General features: G+C 41.4%; 1 protein-coding gene across 1 annotated transcript in view; it reads left to right on the forward strand.

Annotated features, from left to right (window-relative positions):
- Positions 1 to 22,521, forward strand: part of DST (dystonin) — a 496,305-nt gene that overhangs the window by 38,764 nt on the left and 435,020 nt on the right. The window contains exon 3 of the mRNA XM_011960180.1: positions 16,019 to 16,219. Within this exon, the coding sequence (XP_011815570.1) occupies positions 16,019 to 16,219 (201 nt within the window). The remainder of the gene's footprint in view (positions 1 to 16,018; positions 16,220 to 22,521) is intronic.

Raw genomic sequence — 22,521 nt, forward strand, 5'->3', positions numbered from 1 at the left:
CCACCTCAGCCTCCCAGGTAGGTGGGACTACTGGTGTGTGCCACCATACCCAGCCAATTTTTTGTATTTTTTTGTAGAGACAGGGTCTCACTATGTTGCCCAGGCTGGTCTCCTGGGCTCAAGTGATCTGCTTGCCTTGGCCTCTCAAAGTGCTGATATTACCGGCATGAACCACTGCACCCAGGCCTTGAATAGCTTTTGTTAAGTTCAGGCACTGGCAGGGATGATGCTCAAAATATTTAACAACCAGTAGAAAGTGAGCACTGAGCAGTCAGAACAGATGCCAGCTGAAGGTCCAATACTTTGTAGTTTCTAGATCCTGGGGGAGGATCAGGAACTCTGGGGAGGGTGTGTGCAACAAGAGGACACTCAGGGGTCTTAGGGCTTCTACCCCTTATGGCTGCCCAGGTCCTGCTCTGCTTGAACTAATCACCTAGTGTCCTATGGCTCTTGTCTGCCTGGCTTTGAGGATTTGATTCATGGATCCTCTCATGGCTGTGCTGATGTATGAGCTCTTGACTGTACATATTCATGACACTTAGCCAACTTGTTTTACTTCCTCCCTATCACATATCTGCCATCTCAACTAGTCTGAACTATCTGAACCATCTAAACTATCTGCCATCTTCCCATCTGCCTTGTGGCTTAGTCTGCCTGAGTCATGATAGGGTTGGCTTCGGTGCAGGAAATTCTCAGGGCAACAGTGTTAGGATTACGTTGTACTTGAAGACAAAGATATTACTGGAGAATTGTTTGTTGGGGATGCTATTGATATAGTTATTGTTTTAAGATTAGTTTAACCACTCATTTTTCCCTTGCATAAAGTGTTAGCAGTTCGGTTTGCATATACATTTAGGTCTTTATTCTGTCTTCTTGTCCTCTCCTGTGTCTTGAGTGGTTTCTGATATACTGCCTGATACATTGACTTTTGTCTCCAAAGACTGATTTTGTAGTGATATTGAAAGTCACTTAAGGATGCCCTTGAAATAGACTCAGTTAGGACTTTGCTGTGACTTATTGCACATTAGCACACGTTTTTTTCCTTTCTTTTTTTCATCTTGTTTCTTACCTTTTTTTCTGTCCCTATCTTCACTCTCCATCCCCGTGTTTTGTGCTGCACACTCAGTGGACTGCACAGCCTCATCTATCTCGGTTGACTTTCCTTCCTGTGCTCTTTTCGTGGACCGCTTTTTTTTCTCATCATGCCCATCTAGGCTGTCTTCTTATGATTAGTGTTCCTGGCCTTTGCTTAGTGTGAACATTTACCGCTTCAGAAATCTTGCTGTTTGGGCGCTATTTGGCTTCTTAGAATTTGCAGTTGGGAAGTTGTAAATGTCCCATAAAACATGTTTTTAATTTTATATTTCCTAGCTTCTTGTCTTGAGAAGGACGTTATCTTAGAAATACATATATTTAATCCAAGACTCTTTTTATTTGTAGACATGGTCACTAGTGATAATGTCTGTGAGTAGTATCTTAGAAAAGGCTGCATGCAAACAGATTGTGCTCACATTTAAAGACTCATCTATAAAATCCCTTGGTCTATAATTATGAAGGCTGGGTTATGATTTGCTGGTGGCACAGCTATTTATAGAGTCTGTCATTGCGCATGACTGTCTGTGCCCAGGGCTGTGGGCCCGTCGCTGAGAGGAGCTGAGCTCTGGCTGCCGCAAGAGCAGATTGCACTGACTGCTGCTCCTGTTTCTCAGTCAGCCTTCCTCATTTGCCCTCCTTAGCTTTGAATGGAGCTTTTTTCTCTCTAGAACTCTTGTCTATTCCCACTTTGCTTTTTCATATGGTTACTGTTACCTGTTTCTGATGTGTATATTGCCCAGTGTTTTGCCGTTACTCTCATTTTTTGTATTGATGAATTTCCTGTCCTCTAGAAGCTCTTTGTTGCTGAATCTTTCTTGTCATTGAATGTTAAATTTGGTTCATAAGTTATTGATGGCACTGAGTAGGAAATCAGACTGTTTGCTTCAGGTCAGCTTCCCAGGAAAATAGACTTTGAGATGGAGACTCTATGCAGGATATTTACTGGGGAGTGCCCTCGGGAAAAACACCCTAAGATAGTGAGGGAAGCAGGAGTGGGCCAGGGAGAAGTTGAATTATGTTGCATATGCAGATGGCCCCAAGATCCCACAGGAAGTTTCAGAGTTGTCCCTAGTTGAAACTATCACTAGCCCTTCCCTGTCGAACAGCATTGGCCTGGGGGACGGGATGTGAAAGCTAGCTCTTAGGCTGGAGGGCAGTTCCCAGCTAAAAGCCATGCTGCTACCCTCTCAGCAACTGGCTCAAGGAATGGAGGAAAATTTGGGGAAGCTCCACATTATCCAGACTTGTCATAGTTTTGAATGTAGTGCAATTTGTACCCTCCTTTAGTTTTAACATAGATGCAATGTTGGTTCCATATTTAATATGGGTGCATTGTTTGTTCCATACTTAATATGGATGCATTGTTGGTTCCATAAATATGCCTGAAAGCCAAGCATATTTATTTTCTTTTTATGGTTCATTTTGGTACAAAACATGAAGTTGATGAATTCGGTCTAAGAAAAAATAGAGTGTAGGCCAATTTCAACAGAACAAACCCTGCCTTACTGAACAGCCACTCTTCATAAAAATCTGCTGTCATTCACTGGCTGATGAGTTTATCCCTAAAAACCAAAGCAGGAAATGGGAAGGATAAAGGATTGAAATGTATTGTACCGAAAGCAGTAGGGTTGATAAAATTTGTGCAGACTTTTGCCTTGTATTTGCAGTCTAAATATAAAGAAAATCATCAGATTAGAAAAATAATCCAACTGCATCATCTATGTGTTTGATGAAATAACATAACAGATGCTGTTTGATCTGCCTAGAAACTACAAACAGATGGAGTAGACATGGCTGCCAGAGGGAAATTAGGCTGACCTTATATTTCACAGACTAAGTTGTTGACTGAGAGTACAGATTAGCAGACCAAAACATCAAGTCAAAATTATTTTTCAGTCTATGTTAGAAACAGAGTGCTCAAGTCCCTACAGGATGCTATAGAGCAGGGGTTGACAACATTTTTCTGTAAAGGGCCAGATAGTAAGTACAGTATTTTTGACTTTGCAGGTCATATGATCTCTGTTGCAACTACTTAACTCTGCATTTGGGGCAGAGAAGTAGCCATAGACAACATGTAAATGAATGGACATGGCTGTGTTCCATGGAAACTTTGCAAGAACAGATAGTGGGTCAGTTTGTCAAAAGAGCGATAGTTTGCTGACCTTTGGTGGAGAGCACATTATTAGGTGGCTTGAGTTTCAGTCCTAGAGCAGTTACTTACAAAGTATTAGGCAAACTTCTAAGTGTCCATTTCCTTCTCTGTAAAATGGGCATTGAAATAGTATTTACCTACTAGGAATATTACAAGAAATAGTGAGATAATGCATGCATAGTATTTGGCACATAGGAAATGCTTGATAAGTAGAAATTATTGTTGTTTATGGAACTGTAAAGAATTAAAGAGAGTTGAATGTAGTTAGGGGCTGAACAATGCTGGAAAAGTGTTAAATGGGACTCAGATTCTGTTCGGTTATGTAATAAGATGTGTAAATGGAGCTCTTTTTATCTTAGTTTTTGTTTGAGGCCCCAATAGTTGTAGTCAGAAAGGCTCACATTGCCAGAGACAGGAGTAGACCCCTATGTAGGAGGTAGCTATAAATTTGATTTTGCCACCAGCTCTGTGATAGACTGTGTTTTGCTCACCAATGTCTGTGTTCTCTCATTCTCGGCACATAACTAATTTTTTAGCTTCCCTTGCAACTTGGTGATGACCTTGTAACTGGGTTCTAGTTAATGAAATGAAAGAAATGGTGTGTACCATTTACAGGTCTGGTGTACTGAAACCATGCACACAATCCTGGCCCTCTTTTCCATAATTCAGCAGAGCGGAGAGGATATTGAGGACCTAAAAAGCCATAGATGGAAGGTGCCTGGTGTTCTAAATGACTCTTTGGAGCAGAGCACCACCTCCACTTTCTGATCTATGCCTGACATGAGCAAGGCATAAACTTTTATTGTGTTAAGTTCCTGAGGTTTTGGTGTTGCTTGCTATAGCCGTTAGTCCATGCTGATAGTTATAGTCTGCCATCACCAATTTTAGGTATATGGATAAAGGCTAAAGTTTCAGCTGTGAGAGGTTAAAGAAGTGCTGTTCAGTAGAACTTTCTGTGAGAACGCAAATGTTTTATCTGCATTATCCAATAAGGACTCTACTAGCCACATATGGTATTGAGTACTTAGAATATGGCTAGCATGCCTGAGAAGTTGAAATTTTAATTTAATTTTAATTAATTAAAATTTAAATAAAAATATATGGCTAGGAGCTACTCTGTTAGACAGGTCAGGATTAGAGACTAGGAAATGTCTTAGCAGTGTGCTGCACCCCACCCCAAGCCTCCATAATAATTCCAAAGGGCCAGAGACTGTGGCTGGACCACTGTTCTAATGGTGGAATGAGCAAAAAGGGTTGCGCTGGAAACAGCCTGCTCTCCCAGAATTTGCTGGGGCAAAGGATACGTGAGTATTTCTTACGGCTGTCTTGGGAGAAAGAGCCTGGAGTCACTTTAAAGCCTGTCTAGGAGGAAACCAGAAGGAGTGATGCGACCTCATTGGAATGGTATGCTTTTGTGACTCAAAGTGGTTGGGAGACTTTTTAATTATCTGAGAATGACCAGAAAAATTATAGGATCTACACAAAATCTTATGTAGTGTTGAGAGAAAAGGAACCCCTCATTGTGGATTTCAGAGGTCAACCAGGAAAGAAAATGTAGTTTTTTTCTGAGTGTACACTATGATCCCTGCTTGGGCTAATCTAACGTTTATAATTAAAAAGCACTTAAAGCTCTTTAAAGGAGAAGATGCTGTATCTCAAGTAGCTTCAACTTGTAGTCTTCGTTTAGTCTTTTCCCCACCCCATCCAAGACTGTGTTTAGTGTCTTAGGCTCATTTGGATGCAGAATCAGAGACATACTATATTTTAAGGCATGTTGTATGTATAATTTAATGGAAATCAAAGAAAAGGATCCATACGAGGGTCTGGCTTTACATGGATAGAACTGGAAGTTGGTTACAGATTAAAGGCCTCACTCCTTGCAGTAGCGAGATGCCATAGGAATGACTCCATTTTACTCCACTAGATGCTTCTTTTCCTTTTGCCTGTTTCACTTAACGATTTCTGGCCCCTGATAGCCTCAACCTATACCGGGGGCACACAGTTTCCATGAATCCTTCTACTTCCTTGTTACTCAAGTTTAGTCTGCAGACCAGCAGCATCAGAATACCCTGGGAGCCTGGTAGAAAAGCAGACTCTCAGGCCCAAATCAGACCCACTACATTAGAATCTGCATTTTAATAGGATTTCCAGGTGATCCATGTACATATTAAAGTTTGAGAAGCACTGATCTATAGAATTAATTCCCTCCCTTCCTCCTTCCCTTCCTCCCTTGCAACCTCTATGCTAAGCAGCCCAGGCTCTCAGTTTTCCTCTGACTCTCAAAGGAAAAACTCTGATAGACACAGCCTAAGTGTAAAGACCCAGCAACCATAACTGGAGGGGTGTGAGGCTATGGTACAAAACATGCTTCCTCAGGCAGCAGGGACTGTGGGTGGAGCCTTTTGTTTAAGAAGGGAATGCTTGACATTATTAAGAGATTTTAAAATATTTTCATTTACAAAACTGCACCTAAGTTGTAGTTCATTTGCAATTTAGAAAACATTAAGGCTCTCTGGCCGTAAGTCAGAGCTTCTTACCAGAAGAAACTAATAAGCAGTTGACATAATATCAGTCAATATGAAAGAAACAGTGTATTACTAACCTGTGAAAGTTTATCTAAAATAAATGTACCAACCGAGCACGTTGGCTCACACTTATAATCCCAGCACTTTGGGAGGCCGAGGTGGATGGATCATTTGAGGTCAGGAGTTTGAGACCAGCCTGGCCAACATGGTGAAAACCTATCTCTACTAAAAATACAAAAACTAGCCGGGCATGGTGGTATATGCCTGTAATCCCAGCTGTTTGGGAGGCTGAGGCAGGAGAATTGCTTGAACCCAGGAGGTGTAGGTTGCAGTGAGCCGATAGCATGCCACTGCACTCCAGCCTGGGTGATGGAGTGAGATTCCATCTCAAAATGAATAAATAAATAAATTAAATAAAATAAATGTATAATTCAGCTAGGCACAGTGGCTCATGCCTGTAATCCCAGCACTTTGGGAGGCTCGGGTGGGAGGATTTCTTGAGGCCATAAGTTTGAGACCAGCCTGGGCAACATGTGAGACCTTATCTCTTTAAAATATTAAGTGGATGTAGTGGTGCCTACCAGTATTCCCAGCTGCTCAGGAGTCTGAAGAAGGGGAATCTCTTGAGCCCAGGAGCTCTAGGCTACAGTGAGCTATGATCACACAACTGTTCTCACACACACAAACAGGCAACCGAGTGAGACTTCATCTCTATAAAATAATAAATAAAAAGAAATGTGCAGTTCCTTAGACTTTTCCAAAACAGACTATTTGTTGTCATCATACCTCCAGGGACCAATATTCTATACCAAACAATGACTAGTTATTAGAAAAGATTTTAAAAAGGTAATATTTTGCCCCACTTTTACTTGCCAGGGAATACATTCTCTCTGAAAACAGAAAGTTATCTTCTAGATACATTATTTTTCCCCCACTGCTGACAAAGTGGCTTCCAGGACCAATCTTTTAATGTAGGGTTATTAAAACAACAAACAGCTAAATTGCTCTAATCCTGAGGGTCCCCCTACGTATAGCACAATGGGATACAGTATTATTATGACCAAAACTACTCACTCACCACACAGTAAGGGACAGGACCTTTGGTATCTCAGACTGTACTCACGTGATGGTGGCATCAGCATCACTGGAGGATTTGTCAGGAATGCAGATTCTTAGCCCTATCCCAGACTTACTGAATCAGAAACTCCGAGGGTGTGGCTCAGGAGTCTGTGTTTTAATGAGCCTTCGAGGTCGTTCTGATGCTTGATGAAGTTTGAGAACCAGTGAGTCAGGGTAGTGCAAACTTCTATAGCAAATATATACTCATTGGCTCAAACAAAATACAAATGTATTTATTGTTTATTTAAAGGTGCAGGTGTGGGTAAACAGGTTGGTAGAGTGGCCTCTTTCCTGTAGGTATTTAGGGACTCGGGCTGATGGATGCACTGTCATCTTCATTGTGTGACTTTCAAGGTTGCTTCAAAGGTCATGCCAGCCAAAAGAGGAGAAGAGCATGGAGAAGTGGCCATGGGAAGTGTTTATATGCTAGGTCCAGAAATGGCTTACATATATACACATTTCACTGGCTAGAGCTCAGTCACGTGGTCTTATCTAACTGCAAGGGAGGCTGGGAAATGTAACCTAGCTTGTGACCAAGAAAAAAAAAGGCAAACATGGTTAAAAGACAGAATTATAAAAGAAACCAATTACATTGAAATATAAGTTATTAGAAATATTTTTGACAGCAGAATAGGTACTTTTTAATTAATGCATTGAATAACAAGATCTAGTGGTGTTACAGGAAAGGAGTCCTAATTGAGACCCCCCGGAGAAGGTTCTTGGATCTCCCACAAGAAGGAATTCAGGGCGAGTCCGTAGAGTAAAATGAAAGTAAGTTTATTAAGAAAGTAAAGGAATAAAAGAATGGCTACTCCATAGACAGGGCAGCCCTGAGGACTACTGGTTACACATTTTTATGCTTATTTCTTGATTATATGCTAAACAAGGGGTGGATTATTCATGCATTCCCCCTTTTAGACCATATAGGGTAACTTCCTGATCTTGCCATGGGATCTGTAAACTGTCATGGCAGTGGGGGGAGTGTAGCAGTAAGGATGACCACAGATCACTCTTACTGCCATCTTGGTTCTGGTGGGTTTTAGCCAGCTTCTTTGTTGCAACCTGTTTTATCAGGAAGGCCTTTATGACCCGTATCTTGTATCTTGTGCCGACCTCCTGTCTAATCCTGTGACTTAGAATGCCTTAACCGTCTGGGAATGCAGCCCAGTAGGTCTCAGCCTCATTTTACCTAGCTCCTATTTAAGGTGGAGTTGCTCTGGTTCAAATGCCTCTGACAGTGGCACATTTACTAACTACTGTGATTTTGAAGTAACAAGTATAAATAGTATTTCAAGAGATCTGCAGCCACTGCAACTTAATATTTAGATCTATGATGACTTTTGGTGACAAAAGTCACAGGTACTGTTAATGATACCAGGTTTATGGCCTACATTCATAATTGAGCCATGTTTTAAATTTCAATTATAAGTTATTGAAAATCAAGGAGTATTTTTCCTGCGTACAAGTTCATGGACTGCCCTCTTCATCTCCCTCAAATTTTATCCATGGATCAAAGAGCTTCTACTGTACACTTTATTTCTAGCCTGGGATGAGGGGAATCATTTGATTTTTTAATGGAGCATTATAGATTTTATAAGCAGCAGCTTATTGAGCTTTATAATATTTACATATGGTAAAATTTATATCTTGCATAACACAAAAGTAACATATATATACATATATGTGTGTGTATATATATACGCATATATATATGTATTTTCTTTTTTTGTTTTGACAAAGTCTCACCCTGTCTCCCAGGCTGGAGTGTAGTGGCGCAATCTTGGCTCACTGCAACCTCTGCCCCTGGGCTCAAGCAATTCTTGTGCCTCAGCCTTCCAAATAGCTGGGATTATAGGTGCGTACTACCACGCCCGGCTGGTGGAGACGAAGTTTGACCATGTTGCCCAGGCTGAAAAGTAATTCTATATTAATGCTCAGTGGGTCAATGTGTTAATTTTCCATCTTTTCAGATGTGTAATCAGTAAACTTGACAGTAGTTTGACCTTATAAAACAATAATGCTTACCCGAAAATATTTTTTTCTCAATTTCTGCCTCATTCATCTAAATTGTTAATAGATCTTTTCTTGTTTTAATCAGTCAACATGTATTCCTGAGCCCTTCCAGTCCTGTGGATACATGTAGAAGATTAATTCTAAATGCATTACTGCCTTATAATCTCTTTACATAAGAGCAGAGTGTTGAAGGGCACTGGTTGGAGTTAGATAAACCTGGGTTCTAATCTGGGCTTTTCTAATTGCAACTTTTTACCTTTAAGCAGATTACTTAACCCTGAAAAGCCTGTTTGCTTGTTTCTTCAGGGCGTATATAGGCTTAGTGCCTAAGTGGCGCTTAGTAAATTATTGCTATTAATATTTCCTCCCTTTTTATGCCCATCTACACATACACAGTCAAACAGCCTGGTTGTCTGAGTATTCGACCTCCAAGGAAAATAGCTAACCACCTGCAAGTTTTAACAGAAAGTGTATGCATTAGAGATTTTTGTTTGTAGATAATAGGACCTGACTGTCTGATTTAAGCCAATAGAGAATTTAATACACCTAGATCATGGAACTCACAATCAAGACCGAATGTCTGGTTAGAACAAACAAAACCAGGCAGCTTCAGAAGGTCTTTGGTGTAGCCATTGGAACTAATGAACTCCTACTGACTTTTTTCAGTCTTTACCTGCCTCCATATAATATTCACAGTCCAAGCAGAGAAACTTGAATTCACTGGGTGTTGGCCATGGGCCTACCCATGAGATGTACTGGGTTATTAAGCGGGAAGATCTAGAGTGGACTCTGGAACATCTTGATGTAACTATATATCAAGACATTACTCATCATCGGGAAATAACAAATAAAAGTTACAGTGAGATATCACCTCACATCTGTTAGGATGGTTGTCATCAAAAAGCCACAAGATAAAAAGTATTGATGAGGAAATGAAGTGGCTACATTATCTGGGGTAAATACCCGGGGTTCGTTGTCTTGCACCAAGAAAATTTAGGACAGGGACACACTTGAGGGGTTTAGGGGCAGAGGTTTAATAGGCAAAAGAAAGAGAAAGAAAAACATCTCTCTCTAGTGAGACAGAGGGGACTTTTGAGAGGAAAAGGCTGGCAGGCAGTGGATGCCCCGAATTTTATAGTCCGGCTTGAGGAGGTGGTATCTGATTTTTGTAGGGCTCACAGATTGGTTTGATCAGGTGTAACCTCTACATAGCAGGCCTGGAGGGCTAGTTACCCTACCCTAATATTATTATGCTAATGAACTCTTCCCTTGACCAGTGCCATTTTGTCTTCTCCTTACTGTACACCTGGCTGGCAGAGAAGGGAAGATGGAGCCATCTTGAACACGTCTAGTCCCAGGTAGTTCTTTCCTGCGGGCATCCACCCGTGAAAGCTCTAAGCTTGCTTGTCTATGTCTGCAGCTCGACTTTACAGGCTGTTCTTTGTTAGAAAATGATTTTGGGCTGCTTTTCATTAAAAGGAAAACCTGACTGAGGACTTTTGCACCCTTACTATCTGCCTAGTAATTTCTTCTTAACTCTGGTATCAGAAGGCTACGGAGAAATTGGAACCCTTGTACACTGTAGGTGGGAATGTAAACTGGTGTAGCCGCTATGCAAAACAGTATGGTGGTTTCTCAAAAAGTTAAAACTAGAATTACCATGTGATCCAACAATCGCACTTCTGGCTATATGTACAAAGGGGTTGAAATCAGGATTTTGAAAAGTTATACATGCTCCTATGTTCATTGCAGCATTTTTCTCAGTAACCAAGGTATGGAAACAATTTAAATGTCCGTGGAGAGATGAGTGGATAAAGAAAATGCAATATAGGCTGGGCGTGGTGGCTCATGCCTGTAATCCCAGCACTTTGGGAGGCCGAGGCGGGTGGATCACCTGAGATCAAGAGTTCAAGACCAGCCTGGGCAACCAGGTGAAACCCCATCTCTATTAAAAATGTAAAAATTAGCTGGGTGTGGTGGCACGTGCCTGTAATCCCAGCTACTCGGGAGGCTGAGGCAGGAGAACTGCTTGAGCCCAGGAGGTGGAGGTTGCAGTGAGCCGAGATTGCGCCATTGCACTCCAGCCTGGGTGACAAAGCAAGACTCTGTCTAAAAAAAAAAAAAAAAGAGAGAAAAAGAAAATGCAATATATGCATACAATGGAATAGTACTCAGCCTTGCAAAGTGAAGGAAATCCTGGCATATACAATAGTATGGATGAACCTGGAGAACATTATGTTAAGTGTAATAACTCAGTCACAGAAAGACAAATACTGCACGATTCCACTTATATAAGGTATCTAAATTTGTTGAATTAATAAAATCAAAGAGTAGAATGGTAGTTGCCAGGGGCTGGAGGGAAGGAGAGATAGGAAGTTGCTGTTCAATGGGTATAAAGTTTCAGTTATGCCAGCTGAATGAGTTCTAAGGATCTGCTATACAACATTGTACCTAGAGTTAACAATACTGTATTGTGCACTTAAAGGTTGAAGAGAGATCTCACGATAAATGTTCCTCACACGTGCACATACACACCACACACACACACACACACACACACACACACACACACACACACACACACAGACTGCACATCTTGGGAAATGATTATCCAAAAGGTGCTGATAATTTGGGGTGGCCTAAAAATGATAGAAGTGCACTACTGACAGGCTTCCAAGTGTCCATCACCTAATGGTTAAAGAGTAACTCTTATTGGCCGGGTGTGGTGGCTCACACCTGTAAGCCCAGCACTTTGGGAGGCTGAGGTGGGCAGATCACGAGGTCAGGAGATAGAGACCATACTGGCCAATATGGTGAAACCCCATCTCTACTAAAAATACAAAAATTAGCTGGTCGTGGTGGCACATGCTTGTAATCCTAGCTACTCGGGAGGCTGAGGCAGAAGAATCACTTGACCCCGGGAAGCGGAGGTTGCAGTGAGCCAAGATCGCGCCACTGCACTCCAGCCTGGCGACAGACCTAGACTCCCTCTCAAAAAAAAAAAGAGAGTAACTCTTATTAACACCTGGAAGAGCTTATAGCACCACCTACTGTTTCAAGCTAAAATTTCCTCCGTTAAAAGACTTTTTTTTTTTTTTTTATTACTTAGGACAAGAAAGTGTCAAAAATCAAGGAGCTATAATTCTTTGCAGTTATTTAGAGAAATAAAGGTGAACGCTCATCATTGTTTATAGTGTTTGTAATCATAGCTGTGCACTGCTGATGTGTAAATTGCTGCTGCAAGATCCAGAAAGTGAAGCAGTAATAATAACGATAATAATGTATTAAGTATTTTTTCTATGCTGTGTACTGTTCTGAGTACGTAATGTGGATTATCTCATTTAAACACCACGGTTACTCTACGAGAGAGGTATTGTTATATGCATTTGACAAATTAAAAAACAAGCAAGGCACAGAGAAGTAATTTAACCAAGATCACACACCTAGTAAGTAATAGAGCTGGTATTATATTTGAGCCCAGGTAGTTGGACTCACTGGAGAGTAACAAAGAACTCTCCTAATGATTAGTACCTCACATGTGTCTGTCTTCAAGGCATACCAGCGGTGTGACTCATTTTCCTATTTCCATCTGATTTCTTTTTTAGATAGTATGAATAATACACTGTTGTGTTCAAGAATATATTTTATTCACACAAGTAATATACATGGTAATTATAGTGAATGCTTATGTACTACTATGTGCCAGGCACTCTTTGAAGTACTTTACCTACATTAGTTTATTCTTTTCAGCAACCCTATGAATTACTATTTTAATCCTTATTTTACAGGTGAGGAAATCATTAAGTAGCTATTCAAGATCACACAACTAGGAAGTGACAAAGGCAGTATTAGAACTCAGATAGTGCCTGCAAAGTCTGTGTAGTATACTACAGTGCTTATAAAAAGTTATTTTAAAACAGTACAGGTAAATTTGGGTATAACAGAAATCACTGAGGCAGTGCTCAGATCTGGAAAAAAAATGTTAAGGTGGAATGAAGATGCCTAAAGTTTAGGAAAGACTGATTTATAAGTGGTTTAAAATTTTTTTGCCAGGTACGATGGCTCATACCTGTAATCCCAGCACTTTGGGAGGCTGAGCTGGGCAGATCATGAGGTCAGGAGTTTGAGACCAGCCTGGCCAACATGATAAAACCTCATCTCTACTAAAAATACAAAAATTAGCCGGAAGTGGTGGCACATGCCTGTAATCCCAGCTACTCAGGAGGCTGAGGCAGGAGAATCGCTTGAACCCAGGAGACGGAGGTTGCAGTGAGCTGAGGTTGCGCCACTGCACTCCAACCTGGGTGACAGAGCAAGATTCTGTCTCAAAATTTTTTTTAATATCATAAATAATTCTACATTGAATATCTTCCTGGGCACGCTTGGTAGAATTTCTCTGGGGTAGATACAGGGATATGAATTCACTGAGTTATTGTTTTGCAGAATGGCTGTGCCAACATGTTTTAATCTCTGTCGTTTGGTTACTTTAGCGAAGTTTTATGCAGTTTTTCTCCCTAAGTGTTTCTAGAATTTGTGGGCCACTGAGAACTATTGGTAATAATACCAGTTAAGCAAAATCTGGTTGCTTATTATTCATACGAGAATCTACATTCTTACCAAAGAAATGTACTCAACTTACTCCACTATTACAGAGCCTACTATATCATCAAATATTTTGTTCATTCTACCAGAACACCCGATTTCTGAATTAGAGAGAATGCAGGGGCTATGGGAGATAATGCCATCTAGTGGTGAAACTAAATTCTGGTTCCTAGAGGTTCTTAGTCTTCAAAGTGTAGAAAAATTACCAGAGAAGCTTGTTAGAAAATGAGATTCAGAAGGAGAGAGAGAGAAAAAATGTGTGTGTGTGTAGAGGGTGGAGGGGGCGGGTGGTTGGATGGAGAATGTCCAGGAAGCTGCGTAAAAAGCAGCCTGTATGGTTGTTGGTTTTGATGTGTGTGGTCTAAACTGCCCTAGAATTTGGTTCAGCATTTGGCCCAGTTCCCTCTTCTCCTTAATCCTCTTCTCCAGCAGCTGCTGTAGTACCTCCTGAGTTACGTGGGAGTGGTGGGGATGTTCTGGGACTATTTTGGGTTGAAGAGGACCAGCTGAGCTTGCACACAGGGGCGGGATGGGAACAAGACTAATGTATTTGGGGATGGATTAGGAGAGCCCAAACAATGACCTTGGTTTTGCCAAATCCATTTGCATTTTCTCCTTACTGATTTCTGTTGACTTCATTGCTACTTTTGGCTCTGTGGGTAACCCCCTCCTTTTTTTCGATTCTCTCCTTCTTCATATCCTTCAGCCTGGTATGCAGGCTCTCTCCATAATTGGACAGTAGGCCATCTTCCGGCTCCCTCAGTGAGAATCCCACTGTCTGTATACATTAACCTTTCAGAATCCCACAGAACCACTATTACACCTTTTCTCATACTGCTTATCCCTCTGAAATTCTTACTCCTCATTTTTTATGCATTTACTGCAAACTTGAAGCCTTTTATACATCTTTAAAAATTCAGAAGACACACAAACTCAAAGAAGCCCTTCTTGGATCATTTATTGTTTATCTCTCACTAGTTTCCCACCATATTTAGCTTGTACCCTCATTCCAGCACATTAGCAAATAATGTTTCTTATTGTTGTAAATACTCCACTCATCTATCGTCTATCTATTATTCATTCATTTATGTTGTTTCCTTTGTGTTCAATATGAATTCAATTCATTATTCAAATGCCACCGACTCAACTAAGCCAAATGTAACTATTCTCAGCTTCATTCATTGATTTCCTTCTCTGAGATCTGCTAGCACTGAGAGTCGACTGCTTTAACCACTTTAACCCTTCATTACACATTCCCATGTGTTCTTGAACTCTGTGTTAGATTTCTACTTTTGCTCTCCAGTAAATTGTGAGCCTTGAGGACCAAGACTATTTTATGTAATTATTGATATTTTCCAAAATTGCATGTTCTCAGTTGCATAATATGACTTAGCTAACATGTTTCCATAGTCCGAGTTGTCCTTATACTCATCTTGCTCTGAAAGAAGAGGAAAATGACAATTTTATTAAGCACTTCCTATGTGTCAGATACTATGCTTGGAATTTTACACACACACACACACACACACACACACAATTTTATTTTTTAGATGGAGTCTTACTCTGTCATCTGGGCTGGAGTGCAGTGGCGTGATCTTGGCTCACTGCAATCTCTGCCTCCCAGGTTCAAGCAGTTCTCCTGCCTCAGCCTTCCGAGTAGCTGGGATTACAGGCACCTGCCACCATGCCCAGCTAATTTTTGTATTTTTAGTAGAGACAGGGTTCGTCATGTTGGCCAGGCTGGTCTTGAACTCCTGACCTCAGATGATCCACCCACCTCGGCCTCCCAAAGTGCTGGAATTATAGGCGTGAGCCACTGCACCCAGCTGGAATTTTACTTATATTTATGTTATTTAAAACTTAAAAGCCCTGTGAGTAGAATGTTATACATTTTGTAGGTTGGAACAGTTGGACTCAGAATTATTCAGTACATTGTGTAGCTATAATTAAGAAGTCAGCATTTGGACCCAGGCCTATCTGACACCCAAACCCATACTTTTGTTCTGCCGCATTGCCTCCATTTGAGTTTGGAACCCTCACTTTGTGGTGTTTTGTAGTGATGCTTTGCATTCCTGCTCTTCCCTTCCTCAGAAAGAGTCTCAGGAATGTAAAGTGGCACTTTACCCTGGAATAATATCCTGTCCCGCTCCCTACACTCTACTTCAGGCCAAAGTGGAAATACCCTTCTTCACTCACAGTCTCCCTGATGCTTCAGTCAAGCAGTGTGCCCACCTGCTTTTTTTCCCTCCTTCTTTTTTTGGACTGACTTTACTCAATTAAGAACGTTTCTTAATGTAGAATAACTCTGGACCCTGAAATACTGGGGTGCTTTAAAGAATACTTGTGGGGAAAACTTACTTGCATGTTGAGCCTCCTCCATGCTCACTTTGGGAGTGCACATGATCTCACTGAACATAGTGACTTTTGGAGCTCTTTGTGTAACTAGCCCTGGAGAACTTCCAAACTAACTCAATACAAATCTGGATTTGCTTGGTTGTGTTTTCTGCCGCAGGGATTCAGAGGAAGCCCTCGGCATATTAGAAGACGAGTTGCAGCAGCCGCAGCTGCCCGTCTGGAAGAAGTGAAGCCCGTGGTGGAAGTTCACCATCAGAGTGAGCAAGAAACTTCAGTGAGGAAACGAAGAATCAAGAAGAGCAGCCGAGTCCAGCCAGAATTTTATCACTCTGTTCAAGGTGCTTCAATCAGGAGGCCTGTAAGTAGAGAACTGTCTTTTATAAAAATATTAAATTCACTGTCAAATCATGTGGTTGTTCTTTTAGTTTAAAAACCTTACCAGATTAACTTTGAACAATTAGGTTGTTGTTATTCCCAACAAGTGGCGGTGTACTCACGTGAGTTCCAGCAAAGAATATGGTTTCCTAGAATGTTCTAGGGTGGATAGATAGCTGACAAAGAAGCAAGAGTTAGTCACTGTCAGGCAGCTGATATGAAAGCTGGTGAATTCCCACCCTCCTGAAGCTGGGGATCTAGAATGAGGATGGGGACATAGAGTCAACAAATCTAGGTGTGGTAATGAGAGAATTGGTGAAGAGGATGACAGCAAAACCAGTGTCAGGATAGGAGAAGCAGTGAAGGAAGGTGGGGCTGGAGTCTTGGGCAGTAGCAGTGGCTAAACACTTCCTGGAGGCTCTTGAGCCAGTGAGGCCTATGCATCCCTCTGCACTCAGCCCAGAGTAACTCTGTAAGTGTCCCGGCCTTCTCAGGTGTGGCCTTTATATTGTTATAAAGCAGCACCATCGTCCCTTTGTAACCTGGTGCCCTGTGTTTCTGTTGGCCACAACCTCACCTTTCCTCAGAAACTCAGGGCTCAACTGGGAGCTGGTCTTCATCTCCTTCTCACATCCTGAGCACATTGTTCTATGTGCTCTGATTTTTCTTTCCTCATTTCTGGCTCATGGGCTTTTTACCAAGACTAGGGCTTGAAAATGCCATTTTAAAACTCGTAAAGTTATTTTATGACTGCAATAATTTTATGTTACTTTGGCATTAGAAAAAAGTGTCTGTATGGTTCATCTCTATGCTGTGGGGAGCCTGTTGTTGTTTCTTGTGCCAACATAGGGGAGCCATCAAGATTTGACTTGAAAATGTCTTTGTAAATTATTGAAACAGAACTGCTCTTCTGTGGGGGTAACTGTGGGGCAGGCACATGTGGAGACTGTGAGAAGGCCAAAAAAATGTCTGACTCAGTAACCAGGCCAAAAACAGTGGAAAGAAGTTAAATTCCTTTACAGAAAAGGATCTATTTATCATAACCAAGTGAAAAAAGGTACATATTTAGAAATGAGGGTTTATTTTTCATGATTCAATAAAACAAAGGCTAAGTAGAATTTGGTATCTATGCAGAGAAATACGAAATGGTAGGAAAATTTATTCGTTCAACAAGCATGCATTTTATACAGAAAATAAGGGACATACAGATATATGTTAACTAACAGTTCCTGAGGGCTTAGTGTGTAACAGGCCTTATTTTATGTCACTCATTTAACAATTCTATGAGGCAGATGTTATGATTCCTATTTTATGGATAATGAAACTGAGCCCCAGAGAGGGTACATTACTTGCTTCAGGTTACCTAGTTGTTTGGGGTACAGTTTAGAATTTGGATCTGGGTGGCTTGCCTCCAGAACCCAAGCATGAACCTCTACCATCTCTTACCTTCCATTAGTACCTGGTTGCTAGGAAATCACAGTCGAGTCAATCAACAGACATGAAAACAAGTAATTGTAATGCATGTTCTGTGCTTTGAAAGTACTGTTCTAGAGTTATACACAAGGCATTATGGAATCATCTTGGATCTCTGGAAATATTTACAGATAAGCAGACACCTGAGATGAGTCCTGAGAGATAAGGAAGAATTTACCAAGTACAAAGTAGGAGTAGGTATTTCCTGCATGAGAAAAACATATATAAAAGTGCAGAGATGCGGGAGGATATGGCATTCTCAGTGAACAGCTTGAGGTGGTGCTGGCAGATGAGACTGGTGGGTTGGGTAGAGGCCAGATTAGAAAGGGCTTGTGTATTGTGCTAAATATTTGAACTTATTTTCTGTAATAGGGATCAGTTGAAGGTAGGGAATAGGTGAATTATTTCTCTTGCTCAGAGTCTAGCTAGTTCTTTGCTTCTTCTAATCTCCCCATGTGGATCAGGATTGAGAAGTAAGTGATTATCATTAAAGTTTAGAAACACTCAACCATCATTATTCTCTCACAAGCCCTCTACATAACTGCCTTGGTTAATAAGACATAGTCTTTATGCCTCTGTGACTTTGAACGTTACTGTCTACTTTGCCCTTGAACGTTTATCCTCATTCTTTGTTTGCCTGGTAAACTTCAGTTCACCTTTTGAGATTGACTCATGCTTGGATGGGTCAGGTGAAGTCTTTTCTGATCCTTCCTATCAGAGTAAGGTGCCCTTAGTTTTGATCCTCAGCACTCAGTACAAACCTCCAACATAGCAATTACCCCAGCAAAAAAAAAAAAGAGGTCTCTGCAGTAAGACCCACGTGAGTTCAAATCCTGCTCTGTGTATCTGCAGGAAACAGCACACTAAGAGGATTTAACTGAAAAGAGCTTAATGAAGGGAGTATTTACAGAAATGTGGGCAGGGCTAAGGTGCTTCATCAGCCTTTAGGTAGAGCCTATTTATCTTCAACTCCTGGTCTAAGGGGTAGCAGAGGGCAATGGTCTTAATGGATCCTGGTAGGAAGAGCTGGAGTGACGGAAGAGCCCTTCCACAAGGCCAGTACCTGAGGGATGCAGCTACTGCCAGAACCTAGTGAGTCAGGAGGGAGCAGGGCAAATAAATATACTGCTCTCTTAGCTCCTGCTCCCAGTGGTACCTCCTTTTGACCCAACCTACCTAGAAGCCAGAGGGCAAAGGAACTTGGGTGATATAGATCACAGACATCAGTCTCCCAAGGACCGAGCAAGGAAGAGATGGACAGATAATCTGAGAGGGTGACAGGGACAGCAGAGAATAAAAACATACCTACCTGGTGGCCAAGTGTGGTGGCTCACTCCTATAATCCCAGCACTTTGGGAAACTGAGGTGGGCAAAACACTTGAGGCCAGGAGTTCAAGACCAACCTACCCAACATGGCAAAACCCCATCTCTACTAAAAATACAAAAATTAGCTGGGTGTGCTGGCACATGCCTGTAATCCCAGCTACTCAGGAGGCTGAGGCAGGAGAATTGCTTGAACGGGAGGTGAAGGTTGCAGGGAGCCAAGATCATGCCATTGCACTCCAGCCTTGGCTATAGAGCAAGACTACATCTCAAAAACAACAACAACAACAACAAAAACTAAAAAACAAACAAACAAAAAAGGTATCCTTTGCCAAGGTATTTCAATTCTCTGAGAATCAGTTTCCTTTTCATAAAGTGATAATAAGGGAAAGGACACCCTTCTCAACAAATGGAAAAGGTTGGACTAGCCACATGTAGGATAATGAAACTGGATCCTTATCTCTCACCTTGTACAAAAATCAACTCAAGATGGAGTAAGGACTCTAAGACTTGAAACTATAAAAATTCTAGAAGATAACATTGGAGAAACTCTATTAAACATTGGCTTTGGCAAGGATTTTATGACTGAGAACCCAAAAGCAAATGCAATAAAAACAAAGATAAATAGTTGGGGCTTAATTAAACTAAAGAGCTTTTGCACAGCAAAAGGAACAGTCAGCAGAGTAAACAGACAACCCACAGAGTGGGAGAAAATATTCACAATCTATACATCTGACAAAGGATTAATATCCAGAATCTACAACAAACTCAAACAAATCAGTAAGAAAAAAATGAAGAAATAATCCCATCAAAAAGTGGGCTAATAGACAATTCTCAAAAGAAGATGATACACAAATGGCCAACAAATGTATGAAAAAATGTTCAACATCACTAATGATCAGGGAAATGCAAATCAAAACCACAAGGTGATACCACCTTACTCCTGCAAGAACGGCCATAATCAAAATGTCAAAAAACAGTAGATGCTGGTGTGGATGCAGTGATCAGGGAACACTTTTACACTGCTGGTGGGAATGTAAACTAGTACAGTCACTGTATTACTCTGTTTTCATGCTGCTGATGAAGACATAACCTGAGACTGGTAAGAAAAAGAGATTTAATTTGACTTATAGTTCCCCGTGGCTGGGGAGGCCTCAGAATCGTGGTGGGAGGTGAAAGGCGCTTCTTAAATGGTGGCGGCAAGAGAAAATGAGGAGGAAGCAAAAGCAGAAATCCCTGATAAACCTATCAGATCTCATGAGACTTATTCACTATCATGAGAATAGCACAGGAAAGACTGACCCCCATGATTCAATTACCTCTTGCTGGGTCCCTCCCACAACACACAGGAATTCTGGAAGCTACAATTCAAGTTGAAATTTGGGTGGGGACACAGCCAAATGATATCAGCCACTATGGAAAACAGTGTGGAGATTTCTTAAAGAAGTAAAAGTAGGACTACCATTTGATCCAGAAATCCCACTACTGGGTATCTACCCTGAGGAAAAGAACTCATTATACAAAAAAGATACTTGTACATGCATGTTTATAGCAGCACAATTCACAATTGCAAAATCGTGGGACCAACCCAAATGCCCATCAATCAATGAGTGGATAAAGAAACTGTGGTGTATATATACGATGGAATACTACTCAGCCATAAAAAGGAATGAATTAACAGCATTTGCAGTGACCTGGATAAGATTGGAAACTATTATTCTAAGTGAAGTAACTCAGGAATGGAAAACCAAATATCATATGTTCTCACTGACATGTGGGAGCTAAGCTATGAGGACGCAAAGTCATAAGAATGGTACAATGGACTGTGGGGACTTGGGGGGAAGAGTATGAGAGGGACGAGGGATAAAAGACAACAGTGTGGTGCAATGTATACTACTTGGGTGATGGGTGCACCAAAATCTCACAAATCACCACTAAAGAACTTACTCATGTAACCAAATACCACCTGTACCCCAATAACTTATGGAAAAATAAAAAATAAATAAAGTGATAACAATAGCTACTACGTAGAGTGGTGAGGATGAACTGAGTTGACATATGGAAAGAGATTTCATGGTAATGACCTGCGTAGAATAAACAATAAATAGTTTCTTCCTTTTTTTCCTCCTCCCCTAGACCATTAATTCTTTGAAGCCCATGTCAAGGGGTCTAGAATATCTCCTGGCATCTGGCATTTGGCATTTGGCATCTGAGTGAATACTATCGACTAAGTGAGTGAATGATATATGAAAGATAGCTTATGATGAGTGGTACAATTAGTAAACATTATAGGAATTTAGAGAACAAGAGGGGAATAGGTTGTTTAGGGCATAATTAGTTGCCCTAAATAGGTTGGTTAGGGCATAATTACTTTATGGAAGAGTTGGGATTGAGTTGGGCTTTAAAATATGGATAGTGCTGTGCATGTGGTGGCTCACACCTGTAATCCCATTACTTTGGGAGGCGGAGGTGGGAGGATCACTTGAGCTCAAGAGTTTGAGACCAGCCTGGGCAACACAGGAAGACCCTATCTCTACTAAAAATTAAAAACAAATTAGCCAGGCATGGTGGTGCACGCCTGTAGTCCCAGCTACTTGAGAGGCTGAGGTGAGAGAATTGCTTGAGCCTGGAGTTCCAGGCTGCAGTAAGCCATGATCATGCTGCTGTACTGCAGCTTCAGTGACAGAGCAAGATACTGTCTGAAAAAAAAAAAAAAGGTAGGTATTGGCTGGGCAGCAGATGCTGGGGCTGGGAAGTGGAGTAAACAAAAGTGCTGAGAACTGACTGGATGTGGGGATTTATATGAGAGAAATACAAGATAAAGTTGGAAAAAATAGATAGGGGCCAACGTACATTTCAGACAACCACTGGTTTAAGCTTTCTTTTGTGTGCTTCTGAAGACGCTGTAATAGGTGAGTAGTGTGATCATAGCATGATTTTAGAAGGATTAAACATGTGCAGGGTGCGTCAGGAGAGCAGGACAGTTTGGTAGCTGCAGCAGCCTAGCAGTGAGGTGATTAGGGCCTGAATTTGGGCCTAACCCATGGCCTTCTGCTGACATCTGCTGATGACTGCTGTTGGGGAATCAGAGGATGGCCTCACCCTCTTTCCTGAAGGATCTGTTGGAAGAGAGGGAGATGAGAGGGCAGCAAATGGCAGTGGAGACTACTCAGTTGCTTGGGCAAAAAACCATTTTGAGGAGAGTTTCTTCAGTTGCTTGGGCAAAAAACCATTTTGAGGAGAGTTTTTTTTTTTAGTGCAGTGGCCGGATCTCAGCTCACTGCAAGCTCCGCCTCCCGGGTTCACACCATTCTCCTGCCTCAGCCTCCTGAGTAGCTGGGATTACAGGCACCTGCCACCATGCCCAGCTAATTTTTGTATTTTTAGTAGAGACAGGGTTCGTCATGTTGGCCAGGCTGGTCTTGAACTCCTGACCTCAGATGATCCACCCACCTCGGCCTCCCAAAGTGCTGGAATTATAGGCGTGAG

This window comes from Colobus angolensis, unplaced genomic scaffold (genome assembly GCF_000951035.1).
Source record: "Colobus angolensis palliatus isolate OR3802 unplaced genomic scaffold, Cang.pa_1.0 Scaffold51, whole genome shotgun sequence".
NCBI lineage: Eukaryota > Metazoa > Chordata > Mammalia > Primates > Cercopithecidae > Colobus > Colobus angolensis.